Source organism: Ornithodoros turicata, chromosome 1, assembly GCF_037126465.1.
Source record: "Ornithodoros turicata isolate Travis chromosome 1, ASM3712646v1, whole genome shotgun sequence".
Classification (NCBI taxonomy): domain Eukaryota; kingdom Metazoa; phylum Arthropoda; class Arachnida; order Ixodida; family Argasidae; genus Ornithodoros; species Ornithodoros turicata.
Window position 1 is genome coordinate 32,099,505 of NC_088201.1, and position 15,029 is coordinate 32,114,533.

The following is a 15,029-nucleotide window of genomic DNA, read 5'->3' on the forward strand; positions in this document are numbered from 1 at the left end:
ACCTTGATGCTGGTGACGACCATCTTATCACAAAGAAAACAAAACCGTCTTACCACAAGGAAGGAAAAACAAATGAAGGCGGGGACACTTTCATGAAATTCGCAGTCATGAAATTTGCGAAAATGAAATTTGTGATAGTATGATGGAGGTACAGGTGGATACATTTAGATACGGCATCCTGGGAATAGCAGAAAAAAAAAACCTTGGAATGTAAAAACGGCCCGGGATTCTGAACCCTACACATTATCCCTTTGGTACGGCTGAGCATTCCTCCTTTCAAAGTGCGAGGTGACGGGAGAAGGGCGAGGCCATTCGGGAACTGTAAGAACGCAAGATCAGCCTTGAACTTCTTCCCCCTCCCCCCACTAAAGCCTACCTATGAAGGCATCCATAAACTGAGAAAGGGAGGAAGCCACGGGAAAGCGCGCAGCACAGGCGCATCGGTAAGTGAAAATAACATACTGTATTTCTAACACTAAGCAGCAAATAAATTATGACTGTGCAGCTTTTGCAAATTGCCTCTCGAATAGAGTTTCTCATCCATCGGCCAGCAGGTGGGTGCGTATGTGCGATTTTCGGTTATGCCATAGTACCGCTTAAAACAAACTTCTTTCGTGTCACCGCCAGGTACACTTTAACGGGGTTCTACTGTAACATAGAGGAATAGTATTTCATCCACGCCTGATGGAACGGAAGACAATTTGAGGCGGGAGAATCGCGACGTTCAATTCTGGGGAGATCGTCATGGATATCTCAGAATAAAATGCGAGTTAAGTGTACCTTCAGTGTTGGACTCCAGTTTCCCCCTGCATATTGAATGCACCCGCTCAATGGCTATGCTGTTTTTGGGTAAAAAATGTGGGTCCTATACACAAAGTAAATATGGTGCTTCTTTTGCTTCACTCATGTCTATATCAGATGTTTAACATACTTTAAAGTAAATTAGTCATTATGCATGTATTTGCATGCAAACATTTGTATACAGCACTAAAGTTATTTCTATACTGCATTATTTGTAATACCTAGCTAATGACTTACCAACTTCTGTCAAATGAAATCCTAGATTGCCAAGACAGAACCATTGTAGCAACCTGCAGAGTTTAGAGACTGTACAGTTGAATATGTATCATAGTAGTACAGTTTAAAGTCTGCAAGTACTTGAAATTTCAATTTAAGGAACTTACTCCTCTCTAGAGACAAAACCTAACTCTGACATTTGCAATGCCATTCTACACACCAGAAAAGTAAATCTGTGGATGTTTTCATTAGGGACTGGATTTTACACAATTGATGCCATTTGGCACTGTTGAGCAGTATCAATAATACAGGTGCAGGTTAAAAAAAAGTACGGGGCATCAATTCCACAATAGCAAAAATAATTTCAAGGTATTCACTGAGAAGAAAAATTATTCAGCATGTGCCTGCTGGAAGCTATCTTTGCTCAGTTCATGTAACACAAGGGCAGTACAGGAGAATGGCTTTTATTTTTATTTCCGATTTTGTTATTCTGTTATATTTAGCTAAGTGTCACTCTTCGGAAGGACTTAAAAGTACCTCAATATGCTATCCAAGTAAGTCAACTGTCTGTGCAGGCTATATTAAGGCTCTCCAGGCACAAGTGAAGGTTATGCTCTGCTCACAACAGCTTGATTATGGAGCTGACAGCTGTGTAGTACAAGCTGTGTGCAGATATACATATAAGTATGCTAACCTACCATGCAATCATGCTCCGCTGCTGGTAGAGTGGAAGCTCGCATCAACTGCAAATACAGATTTTATTTCCACATGTTGAGTCATTCCACGTAAACACGTGGCTCAAGCTAACATGAAAAAAATTTTGGTGACTACTACTAATGTGAATGCGCGCATCACACTGCTTCTGCCGGCGGGAACATTTATGGCACTTTAGGGCACAAACAGCTTCATTATTCTGACCAATTTTATGGCTCCTAGAAGTCAGAAAAATCAATTGGTAACTGCACTATGAATGATCCTACTCGTACATTGCAAAAGAGAAAGTTGAGGGTAATTTGGAGACTGTACTCTGAATCTCACAATTATGTAAGGAGGCGCATTCAATTTTTTTTTTTTTTTAGTGTGTGTGTGTGCTCGTGAAAGCCTTGCTTACCTGAAGTATATGTGTGAGGCATTTCTCAACGCTTCCATATGTCAAAGAAAATCGATAAGTCACTTTCTTCTGCAAATATAAAAGTTACTTGAGATATAATAGTTTTATTATGTACAATAAGATACATAAGAAAACTAATAAAAATGCTGTATTCGCTTGGTCATTTCGTAGCAACTTTCTTTGCTAGACCCTGAACAACTGTGCTCTCTTGGTCAAAATCTAGTGAGGAAGCGGATTTGTATGGCACATTCCGAGAACTAAGAATTTGCCAGCTAGCACTTTTATCACCAGCCCTGAACCGGTCAGGCTAGCTTATATATTAGTATCTAATGATGTCACCCCCGTGTCGTAACGAGTAAATGTGCGCATGAGGGATGTCAGCCAGCTCAATGAGGGGCTCACAACATGGCGGCTCAGTCCTCCCTTCCGCTGTTGCTCTGTGAACAGTCAACAATATTTCCTTCATCTCCTTATTTCCCAGACTCTGATTATGTCAACGCCAAGGACAATTCTGAGAAAGGCGAGCTTGCGCTTCATAAATGCCTTTCGAGCGATGTTCCTTTCCCCTGAACTCAGACCGAAGGTAGAGATGTACGTCAAGAACAAAGTTTGATCGCGCAGCAAAGAAAAAGCATGCAATTAATGAAGCGCTTCCGTGGCATCAGGTACGAACGGCACGAAGCACATATCTTATGATTACCACTAAGAGCATTACAGCACAACTGAACAAACCATCTACAGATCTCAGGCATTAATCACATTGACAATTAATCACATGTGTAAACTGCTTGCTTCAGAAGGACTGCATTACAGGCTTAGCCTTGCAGTCCCAAATAAAATACCTAAAATAAAAGTCCTAAATAAAACTTGTATCGTGATATGTGATAAAAAATAGTGTTTCTTTTCTGCAGCAATACATGTGCTTGGCGCTCTGCAAGATATCCGTTGAAATGATGTAAACTTGTAGACAAAAGCTTGTAAACGTCGCTTTGTTCACAGAAAACTCCTCTACTATTCTCAAACAATGTGTGTAACCATAATTAACAGATGAATGAACCGATGCACAAGCGCCCGCAATGCCCCTAGCGTGGTCAACTGAACAACATGAAGCATCTGAAGCAGATATCTTCTGGGTGTTCACATTTGTGTGGCTAATGTCACATGACCTGGCACAGGGGTCAGGCTAGCAGTTTCCAAGCACTAGGCCATGCTGCCACATTTTGATCATGTGAATTTGCCATAAGGTATGCAAAGCATGTTCAGTAATACTCAATATGACTGGGATTGTGAAACATGTTGACAGGACATAGACAAGCGCATGACGAGAAGCAGATTTACTTGATCCCACCTGGAGTATCAAATAAATTGTCCTCTAGCAACAATCTCTACATTTCTCTCTGAGGGAAGTTGTTTTTGTGACAACAGATGTGAAAGCATAATGGTGTCGCGCAAACCACGACAGTGGAAAAATAGTTCAGACGCCAGGGGTGGGGATGAAAAGTGTATGGGCACTGGAATTCACGATGATGTGAGTTCCACAAAGACAAACTGTCTTAGTTAATGACCTTTATTCTCACAAATGTGTTCTTGTCAAACACTTCTATAACTGAAACACCGCTTCAGTAGTTTATTCGCATAGTGTATCACTTGGCATTGCAGATACCGGCTTTCGCAAAACCAGCACATGTAACTGTTACGGGATTGGAGTCCACGGTAAGCCTCTATAATAAGCCAAGGTCATTCTCGTTGTTTACTGTCGGCAAGTCATGAACCCCCAAACACCCCGATCCTGCAATTTCCGCTTCCACACAAATTCGCGAAATTAAGGTCCCGCTAAATATTCCCGAAACGCACTGCCACACGAATTCACGAATTATTAGGACCGCAAAATTAACCACTTGTACAGTATGCTATTCTCAGGTTATGAAATATACCTTATCAAAGTAAATACAAAGACCCACTCCTAAATGATTAGAGCTCTACAATAAATCTCACACAGCAGGCAAATCTGCCTACCCGTCGAAAAAAGTAGCAAGGCTTAATGCATGCTTGGAAATCCTACTCCTTAAGCACTATCTACAATGCTAGAGGACTGTCAACCAAAAGGAAAGGAAAGGAAAGGAAAGGAAAGTCCAAATAAGAAGTCTTACACGTATGAAGACATATGGCTTGATAAAATTTCCCTCCAGCATCTCCACAACATGATCATTCTGCAAACGAATAATGTTTTCCTTGTTGTGCAGCCTGTAACAAGGAAGAGTAAACAATAAGTCTTCCCTATAAAATGTACTTTGATCTATGCCCTGCACCAGGTCAACTGCAGTGGAATATTTTGTTTTTTTTTCCTCCCAGAAAAAGTGATTTAACTAGTTAAAATACCACTTCTCATCTTTGTTCTTGAAGATTACGCAGGATACTGTAAACGTATTTTTATTCGAGATGTATTAATTTTCGCGAATTTCGTGATCGCTTAAGAATCGCGAAAAATTGTACTCTGGATCAAAGCTCGACGTTTATCCCGTGAAAGGAAATAGCCCCGGAATCGCTAAATTAAGTACTCGCGAATAATTTCGCAAGTGACTGAATGTGCGATTCGCGAAAATTAATACATCGCGAATAAAAATATGTTTACAGTATATTTAAGGGTGCCACACCATCAAGTGAAATAAGTGTTTACATTCACAACTAAAACTTACTTTGATAGCAAAGGAGAAGTCCAATGCTCTGCTATGCTATGCTTGTTCAAGGGAAACTGAAACAAAAAGAAAGTCCTTCACCACAAAAACAAGTGCATTTTGCTCTTGGTGCCGGTCATGCGTGAACAGTAAAAGACCTTTCGTTAACCAACTGATGCAGGGTCACGGAGGGCTGTGTTCTTGCATTAGATGATAGGTCATGCCTCACTTATCCGGAATTCAGGTATCCGGAAAACTCGTTACCTGGACTTCATTACCGGGAATGAACCTCCTACCATTGGTTTTTGCCTCAGTGATCAGATATTTTCTATCCGTATCCAAACAGCAGATATGGGGACCAATGTTCCAAAACCTAAATCATCCCGATTCGCTTATCCAGAAATGTGTCAACAGCCTCTGTCCTTGGCATGTGCTGTGCCCGCATCGCTCCGCAAATGGGTCCCATCTCACGGGGGCCTTCTATACTGTTTGGCTCCCCTTTCCTCAGAGGTCACACCCTTTCGACTTGAGCGGATACACAGTAGAGAAGGTAGGCGAGAAGCGAAAGAGGCATCCTGTATCCACTGAGCACAAGAGATCCACATGTGAACGTCTAGTGTCCAGGCTGTTCAAAAGCATCTCCGGTGAGCGAACTTCTGTCATGCCTGTCAAAGATGCCTACAAGTTTCGAGCAGCCCCCTTTGCATGACTTTTTGAGGTAACAGATACCAGGGGCCTATCTTTTCCTTGTTTTCTTTCTTCTGGAGCAATAAAGGGGTAACCTAAATTTCCGGATTTCCCTGGAAGATTGCTTGATTTCCTTTATCTGGAAATTCATTACCTGGACCAAAAGGGAAGACTCCCAAGGTGTTCGGATAAGCGAGGCATGACCGAATTGAACTAAGACATAGGCGAGCAATTTGCTACCCCATTGTGGTGTGTTTGAGGTGTAAGATCTGGCAGTCAGGGTGGAGGTGGTGATACAGAGTTGGGTTGACTTTGACAGTGTGACTACTGGTCAATTGCCAATAGGAACCACTACGTCCCTGTATCTTCTCTTTTCTCGAGTTTCACAAAGTCCAGGTGGATGGTCTTTAAGAGTAATGTTACATGATGGAATAAGACTATAGTGGCATGAGTTCGACGGTACTTTGCCTTGTGTAGCTGGCATAACAAGTAGGAAGCTACACAGTGACTTGTATCTGATTTCATGTTCTTCTACTTGAGCTGTCTCAAGCTTGTTATCTGTTCACTATGATCAGCCATGGCCCCTTGACTACAATGGTGCGAATGAGTGTGTGTCATGTACATGAAAACAATCACATAATACTTGGGAGTAGATTTACCGGGGTTACCCCCCCCCCCCCTTGAGATTACAGCTCGTCATATCCCTTTGATCAGTTAATGTGACTCATTCCTTCATTAAATTTCACTTGGGATATTGCCAACCGGGACATAGTGGCTGCATTCGTTAGGTTCACCTCTCTGCAGTGACTGACGTGAAAATGGAACGGCTGAGATTCGTATTTTCAATTATTTGTTTATTTTCTCTCTCCCTTTTGTCCTCTTCCTTGTTGCCTCCAGCACTGTACAAGAGCGGCAGAGGCTTTGAAGATGACATTGGGTGCCTGCAACCTCAAAACAAAGTCAAGACACCAGCATTTGATGAGCTGAGAAGTCAGGAGAATGGCTTGTGAACAGCAGTGGGAAAAGGAATGAAGGGCAAGGGTGGTCTTTGTCCACAGAACCGCGAAGGTCGTTGCATTATGTAACAGCTATGAATAAATTCTTCTAGTTGAACTCTTTAAATGACCTCTTTCTGATCTACTTGTGAGATTGGAATGGAATCACAACACATTGCTCAACATGTTGAGTCCACAGAGAACCACCATAACAATTTGACTTGATGCAAGTACAGTTCTGGCACAATATACAAAGAATAAGAGCTCCCTTCAGAGGAAGCTTCTACATACTGTACTTTGAACACGAAGAGCAGCAACCTTCCTTCATGCAATGGTCACACCCCATTGGCAGTTTTCACACACTACCACCTCTGACTATGTTAGGATATACATTTGTGAGCAATGGTGATGACCCCTCATTATTTTAACTATGAGAAAAGCTCCCCTAACGATGTAATAATGAGAAAATAATTGAACATCCAAACGTGTGATGTGCCTACTGAAAGGAAAGCTACCCACCCAAAGCAAACTCCTACCCTAAAAAGCTGAGGTATGCGCAATTTGAGACATTTCATTAGCCCCATGTAATCATTTTTCTGTTACTGCATGTTGTCAAAACACCATCTCTAGATTGACTATGCCTGTATCTGTACGCCCATGCTGCACTATGCTCAGTTCATATGCAAAACAGTCGAAGTGTTTGTGATGTCTTGCTCATTTGCCTTCACTGTCCCCAAAATGGCTGTGTCAGTGCCTTCTAATTTTTCATCAGTATAAAACTGTGCAAATGACGGTTGTATGCTCTGTCATCCTCCATAGCAAATGTTACGGTAACAAACTCTGGTAACATGCTACTTTTTCAACTGCCACTTGGCTACATTTCCTGCCAAGCAACTGTGACTGTAAATAATTACCTTTCCTGCAACAGTACAACTAATGGCAATTACATTTTTCCAGGAATGTGCACAAATTTGCCAGCAAGTAATTTGCACGTGCAGTGGTAAGCAATAAGCAGATATCGTTGTATGTAATTGATAATTTGTGGCTTTATGTCACGAGACAACTATGATCATCATAAGCGACGCCATTGGACTGTCACGGATTAATTTTGCCACCTGAGGGTTCTTTAACGTGCACCAAACTCTCAGCACACCGTATTTAACGTTCCTCGCGTTAGACTGTGTCGATGCAACTTGTATCCCGCCACCAAGGTGCTGGCGTCCTCAGACAGGTTCCAAGCCGCATTGGGATCAGTATGCAGACATGTTACTAAGTGATCCACCAGAGCCGGTACATTGGTGTAAGTTTAGCGATCGGTGGTGTATTTTAACTCCTGTGCCTGAGGGACACCTAAACTTCACCCTAGCAGAAAATAACAGCCTCGATCAACTATGAAACCAACCTGGAGAGGTCATCCCAGGCTGGAGCATGGCTGGCCAAGGCTGTTTACATGCTGGGCGCAGTGCAGATTGAATTTACATTCTGAAACCAGGGTGGCACCCTGCTGCAACCAAGCTGAAAAGGAAACGTTCCAGCACAAAAGCTGGATTGTGCAAGATTCCTGGCTGAGAAGATAGTCCGGGCTTATAAATAGCAAACTAGACTGCATAGCTATAGCAGAATAGGCTATAAAAAATTATTGTGGCAATGTTTGTGATAGTTTGTGGCTTTAAGTGGTGCGACGTAAGCTTTCGCTGTCTTCGCTTGAGTTCGATACCAAGGTTTTAATGCTCTCATCGTCATATCTGCACCATAACCTCTGCATCCGTTTTGAACTGTTGGCGTCAATGCTGTGGCTCGGTAAATAAAGTGTGTCCTCCTGTCTTTAAACTCCTCAAACTGTGTAAAAATGTGAACATATCTGAATCTGTGTCGTGAGGTGCTGTGTTACGCATAGCATCTTGTCTTTGAACCTGTGCACCAGCTGTACTAAGAGAAAGGACAAGCAGCGCGTGTAGGATAGTTGCGAAATTCCTGATGTCCCAAATCCGAACTAAGGTGGGTAGTAGTCACCCAATAATTATGTATAGTCATCTGAAGTGCCTTTCTCACGTGTCATCACCTTGCATCTGACAGACTTAGTTTGTAACACAAATGAGAAGCATGCTCCTCTCCAAGAGGAGGCAGCGATTGCTTCTAATGCGACTAATGGCACATATTTCAGCTCAATAAACCTTCGGAATTATAGTTGTCTTGTCAGCTCCAGTGTACATCACAGCTAAGGTCATGTGCAATTCATTCAGCGCACATTCAATCCAAATGTTCCAAACTGCAGTGCTACCTGTATTGAACTACTGTAATCGGCGCAATTGAAAGAGGCGGTCTGGCAGCAGGGGGTCTAGGAAAAGGAGAAGGAGAACATGGCGGAGGCGGCCATGCTACAGAAACGTGCTACGAAGAAAATCCATGTCATCCGCGTAATGTAATGCTTTATTGAGTTGCTGAATAAACAGAAGGTAATGTCCAAAGAAGTCACCACAACTGGCGACGAGGATTTCACACCCAGGGCAAGGGAAGACAGCACAATGCAGCCATTTGTCACACCCATAGCTGTGTTCGACCCACATGGTAAGCCCTCATCCATTGCCCAAAGATGGGAGAAGTAGTTGAATCGCCTAGAAAACTTTATTGTGGCGTCAAACGTCAAAGACAAGAAACAGCAAAAAGCAATGCTACTGCACTTCGCGGGAGAGCAAGTTTTCGACATTTACGAGGCGCTTGGTGGCACCGCCGAAGACGACTTTGAGAAGACAAAGAAACTCCTCACAGATCACTTCAAGCCTAAGAAGAACATAGTCTTCGAGCAACATGTCTTTCGGCAAGCGGTACGACATCAAGGAGAAACTATCTCCGAGTACTTCGTCCGACTCAAGAAGCTAGCATCAACCTGTGAGTTTGTGAACGAGGACCAAGCGTTGCTGGCGCAAATGACAGAAGGCATCACGTCCACTAAGTTGAGAAGACAAGCGCTAAGAGACCCCGGCATCACCCTCGAAAAATTGAAAGAACTTGGGCAAGCACACGAGCAAGCAGAACTGCAAGCCGACAAGATGGAAGGAACTCCATAAAACACACAAAAAGTAAACGCGGTGAAAGGAAAGCACTACAAAACTCAAAAAGAAACAACCCAGTGGCAACAAAAGTGAAAAAAAATGTTGGGGATGTGGAAGCACATGGCCCCACAAGGATGGAAAAACGTCTTGTCCAGCGTGGGAAGTAACGTGTACAAACTGTCAGAAATTACATCACTTCGCGAAGCACTGCCGAAACAACATTGGAAAGGGGAAGCCATCCGTGAAAACAATAACGTCAAAAGAACAAGAAGACAGCTCCGATGACAACTCGATATACAATGTAAGGACAGCGAACAAAACCTTACCAAAGGTCAGAGTCAACATTGGACCTGTGAGCACGCAAGCACTCATTGACACTGGCTCGTCAGTGAACCTTGTGGACGCCGAGACCTTCCAAAAGATCCAGTTAAAAAGCGACCTGGAACTTACTCCAACCAGCACACAGTACTTTGCCTATGGGAGCCATGCCAAGTTGCCCATCATAGGAAAATTCAAAACAGAGATTCACGTTGGAGACAAGAGACAGCCGGCAGAAGTGGCAGTGGTGAACAAAGTGGCTGAAAACATCATTGGTTATGAGACTGCAGATGCTTTAGGTATCATAAAAATAACCCTCAACATAAATGCAGAGCAGACACTAGACCCACAAGAAGAATTCCCTCAACTATTTCAAGGGATGGGAAAGCTCAAAGATCTGCAAGTTCATCTGCATGTAGACCCCTCGGTTACACCAGTTGCCCAACCACACAGAAGGATACCACTTCACATTAGAAAAGCTGTGGAGGAGAAACTGAAAGAACTAGAAGACGATGACATCATCGAGAAAGTGTCTGGGCCAACACCTTGGATGTCCCCCCTAGTAATTGTGCCTAAGCCAGGGAAGGAGGAGATACGACTGTGCTTGGACATGCGTGAACCAAACAAGGCAATGAAACGTGAACGACACGTAATGCCCACTATAGATGACATCATCAGCACCGTGAGTGGAGCGAAGATATTCTCCAAACTTGACTTGAGAGATGGGTATCACCAGCTGGAACTAGCAGAGGATTCCCGACACACAACCACATTTTCTGCCCAATGTGGAATATACCGTTACAAGCGGTTAAATTTTGGCATATCCTCTGCCGCTGAGGTTTTCCAAGAAGTGATCCGGGAAGTCATCAATGGTGTAGAGGGAGTTATAAACGCAAGTGACAATATTATTGTGTCAGGAAAGACAATAGAGGAACATAATCAACGACTCCTCTAGTGCTCCAGCGACTGTCAAAAGCAGGACTAGTGCTAAATGCCAAGAAATGTGTGTTCAGAAGGACCTCCCTGAAATTCTTTGGACTGCTCTTTACATCAGAAGGCATAAAACCAGATCCAGAAAAGGTGAAATCAATATGCAGACTTTCTCAGCCAAAGGATGTGCGTGAGATCCGAAGCTTCTTGGGGATGGTAACATACTGTGCCCGATTCCTCCCAAGGTTAGCACAAGTGGTGGAGCCACTGCGACAACTCATCAAAAAAGGGGTGGGATTTGTGTGGACAGCAGAACACAGCGATGCCTTCAATGAAGCTAAAAAGCTGATGTCCGAAGAACGAAAGCTAGCCTACTTTGACCCCTCACACAAGACAGAGCTCACTGTGGATGCAGGACCGAAAGGAGTGGGAGCTATTTTGAGTCAAGTAACAAGAAAAAACAAATCTCGGGTGATTGCCTACCACAGTAGACCACTCTGTCCAGTTGAACAAAGATATTCACAAATAGAGAGAGAGCTTCTAGCCATCCTGTCAGCCATCACACACTTTCATCTGTATCTGTATGGTGCTCCTTTCTCAGTACAGACAGACGACAAACCACTTGTGAGTATCCTACAAAACTCAAGGTGCATGGTATCAGCTAGAATGGAATGAATGCTGCTGAAGCTACAACAATACACATCCCAAGTGCGACACATTGTAGGGTCAACCAACCCTGCTGACTTCTTATCACGAAACGTGGTGGAAGACAAGGAACTGAAAGAAACTGCAGTGGAGGAGTATGTCAACCACATAGCCCAGCAAGCGTGTCCAAAAGCTCTAACTCTGGAACTGATAGAAGAAGCAACAAAGAACGATGCAACCCTGAGCGAACTGTCAGAAGTATTACAGACCAAACCTTGCAGGAACAGCTCATGGACACAAGAAATAAGTCCATTCAAGGCCATCGCAAATGAACTCTCAGTGACAGCGAAAGGAGCTATACTCAGAGGAAATCGACTGGTCATCCCTGAATCCTTGCAGAAAAAAGTAATTCAACTAGCCCATCGAGGACACATGGGGATTCGCAAAACAAAGCAGCTTCTCCGTGAGAAGGTGGTTTAAAGGAATCGATAGAGCAGTAGAAAATGGCTGTGAAGACCTGCATACCCTGCCAAGCCGTCGTGCAAGAAAACATACGTACACCTATAATAATGACTAAACTGCCTGAAGGACCGTTGCAAAATCTTGCGTTAGATTTTGCAGGACCATTTCCCGATGGACAGTACCTGTTAGTGCTCGTCAATGAATATTCAAGATTTCCTGTAATACGGACTCTAAAGTCTTTGGACACTGACAGAGTAACTAAAGCTCTACGAGACATTTTTACCCTTTTCGGTATGCCTCTCAAGGTGAAAACAGATAACGGACCCCCCTTCTCAGGATACAAATTCAAATACTTCATGGCAGACTTGGGGATCCACCACCACTTAATTACTCCCTTGTGGCCGGAGGCAAACGGGGAAGTGGAGAGACTCATGCGTACCATAAACAAGACTGCCCGAGCAGCCAACACGGAAGGAAGAGATTGGAAAATCGAACTCGAGCACTTCCTACTTAACTACCGTGCGACTCCGCACTCAACGACGGGAAAGTCACCCGGTGAACTACACTTTGGAAGGAGGATGCGCACCTGCATTCCAGAAGTCAGAACACCAGTTTGCGATGCTGAAGTAAGACGGAAGGACGAAGAAATTAAACAAAAGTGCAAGACAGATGCAGAAAAGAGGAAAACAATTAGACCACTTGAATTACAAGAAGGGGACAAAGTGCTAGTCAAGGAAAAGAAGAAGAACAAACTATCGCCGGTTTACAACCCAAACCCATACACTGTGGAAAAGGTCGAAGGGACCAAAATAACCGTCTGCAGAAATGATCACAAAATAGTGAGGAATGCTTCATACCTCAAGAAAGTGAGCATGCCAAAAGATAAGGACAGATTGACATCGATGTATGAAGCAACACCCATGAATGGAAAGCTTGAGCCATCAACAAAACAATTGGGTTTCAGTATACCCATACTACCAACAGACCAGGAACTCATAGAGGAAGAAACAAGAGACTGTTGTAGTTCTGAGCCTCAACAGGAACAAGAACAACAAATGACCGCGTCGATGAAAACGAAAGAATCCACCACTCCAAGGAACAAACAAGGAGTAGATACCCTAAAAGATCGACACGTGGCGTCAAGCCGTTCCGACTCGCAGATTTTGAAGTGGGGGAGGAATGTAGCGAACTACTGTAATAGGCGCAACTGAAAGAGGCGGTCTGGCAACAGGGGGTCTAGGAAAAGGAGAAAGAGAACATGGCGGAGGTGGCCATGCTACAGAAACGTGCTACGAAGAAAATCCATGTAATCCACGTAATGTAATGCTGTATTGAGTTGCTGAATAAACAGAAGGTAATGTCCAAAGAAGTCACCACACTACCCTGCACAGACAATTGTCCCATAAACACATAGGCCAATGTTGTCTCCTGCCTCGCAGAGCGAGATGTGGCAGAAGGCAACATCAGCCCATATGCAGGCCACTTCAGGCAGTAGTAGCCAAGCAGGTTGATGGGAAGCATATGACTCGCAATTATAGCTGGAACTAGGTTTCATAGCAACCATTGTTCCCGCCTGCATGTATTGGGGAACTGGTTCTAGACCACTCTCTCTCCAGCTGGAAGCAGCCCGTTTCTACTCAGGGACAAGCCTGTTTCCAGGCTAGAGTCACTTAAATTCATGGCTGGAACAAGACCAATAATCCAGCTTGGAAATTCTGGCTGCAAATTTTGTTAGGGGAAGCACACTCGGCTTCTCGATGTCCAAATCACGCTGTGCATTCATTAGCCCTATGTATACTGAACCAGCAGTAAGCAGGACCAGTTACATATCCTTAATGTAACTCTTTGTGAACAAAGCAAGCAGGGATTCTTACCTTTAAGATAGGTCGATTAATCTCTTCTGGAACAAAAAGCAGGGACTTGGAACATATTTTAAGTCTTCCTTTCTGCCGACTATGGGAGGAGATACATAGAACCATAAAGTACTTACAAGGGCACAAGACAATGTATGGCAAACTATTTTTCAAACAAACTGCAACTAGTGAAACGTTCAAAGCCCAAGGCTTGTCAGGAAACCAAGTTTGGCCACGCCACTGGGAAAACCCACAGATTAATCACCACCGTAACTTACCTGCAAAGTTTAATAACGTGTCCTCACCGTTTTAAAGCTTCGGCCTCCGGAACCTCGTCAGGATACAGGTATACACTGTAATCCTTGAAATAAATTTCCCCAGGCTCCAACAGTAAAAGGGAAAATCTAAACATTTGAAAGTGAAAAATATTACTTTCACCCTCGTCGTGTTGAGTACCCGGGAACTCGCCGCATAGTGCAAAAGTAACAGCGAATATGGTACACAAAACAGTAGGAAAATTCGTGGGACCATGCAATGCTCCGTAATAACGAAATTCACCGCGTTATTTCCGGGATAAACCAAAAGTATTTTAAATGAGCCGGCGGACTACGCCATGAGCAAACTTCAAAGAGTCCTCAATGGACAACTACAGAGTATTTAAAAAAAAGACACGTAGGACGCTACTTTACAGATGGCACAAGGCTGTAATAGAATAAAAGGTGTCTAACCTTTCAGTATTTTGATGTTCAGTAAAAGCCATTACCACCCCCACTCGAGTTCAGCTTCGCCAGTTTTGCCCGCGGTGGATAACTTTTATGCTTGGATTGGATTCGATGATTGCGTGCACGTGACATCATAAAAGGACGCTGTTAAATGATTGGCTAGTTGTGCCCATGCGCTGCATGTTACACACATGTGACTGTGACGTAACGAGAAGACCGGTTTGAGGAGGTTTTAGAGGTGTGCGCCGCCGCCCGCCGCCACGGAGGAGAAGTAAGCCATACCGTCTGGCTAACCACTCTAAACCCATAATAAGGAAGGAAGGACCACGTGGTCCCTATTTAACCACGATACATGCTTGGCTGCCTGGCTGTGCGGACCAGTCACTCAGGTTCAGGGTTCAGGTTCAGGTCGTGCTTAATCCCCTTTGAGACGGGGCAGCTTCCTGTCGGAATCACAAGCACTGAAGACTTGAAAAAGAAAGAGAAAAAAAGGAATTTGAAAAAAAAAAGAAAAGAAACGAAGCAAAACGATGGTGGAACTTCGGTTTCCGATGCACTATT

The 15,029-nt window shown here is 43.7% G+C and overlaps 1 protein-coding gene across 1 annotated transcript in view; it reads right to left on the minus strand.

Annotated features, from left to right (window-relative positions):
• Positions 1-14,627, minus strand: part of LOC135377893 (protein FAN-like) — a 54,886-nt gene extending 40,259 nt beyond the window's left edge. The window contains exons 1-8 of the mRNA XM_064610629.1: positions 14,475-14,627; positions 14,052-14,150; positions 13,768-13,846; positions 4,825-4,880; positions 4,279-4,372; positions 2,129-2,197; positions 1,716-1,760; positions 1,039-1,091 (exon numbers count right to left, since the gene is read on the minus strand). Coding sequence (XP_064466699.1) covers positions 1,039-1,091; positions 1,716-1,760; positions 2,129-2,197; positions 4,279-4,372; positions 4,825-4,880; positions 13,768-13,846; positions 14,052-14,150; positions 14,475-14,506 — 527 coding nt within the window. The 5' untranslated portion in view covers positions 14,507-14,627. The remainder of the gene's footprint in view (positions 1-1,038; positions 1,092-1,715; positions 1,761-2,128; positions 2,198-4,278; positions 4,373-4,824; positions 4,881-13,767; positions 13,847-14,051; positions 14,151-14,474) is intronic.
• Between the last annotated feature and the right edge of the window lie 402 nt (positions 14,628-15,029).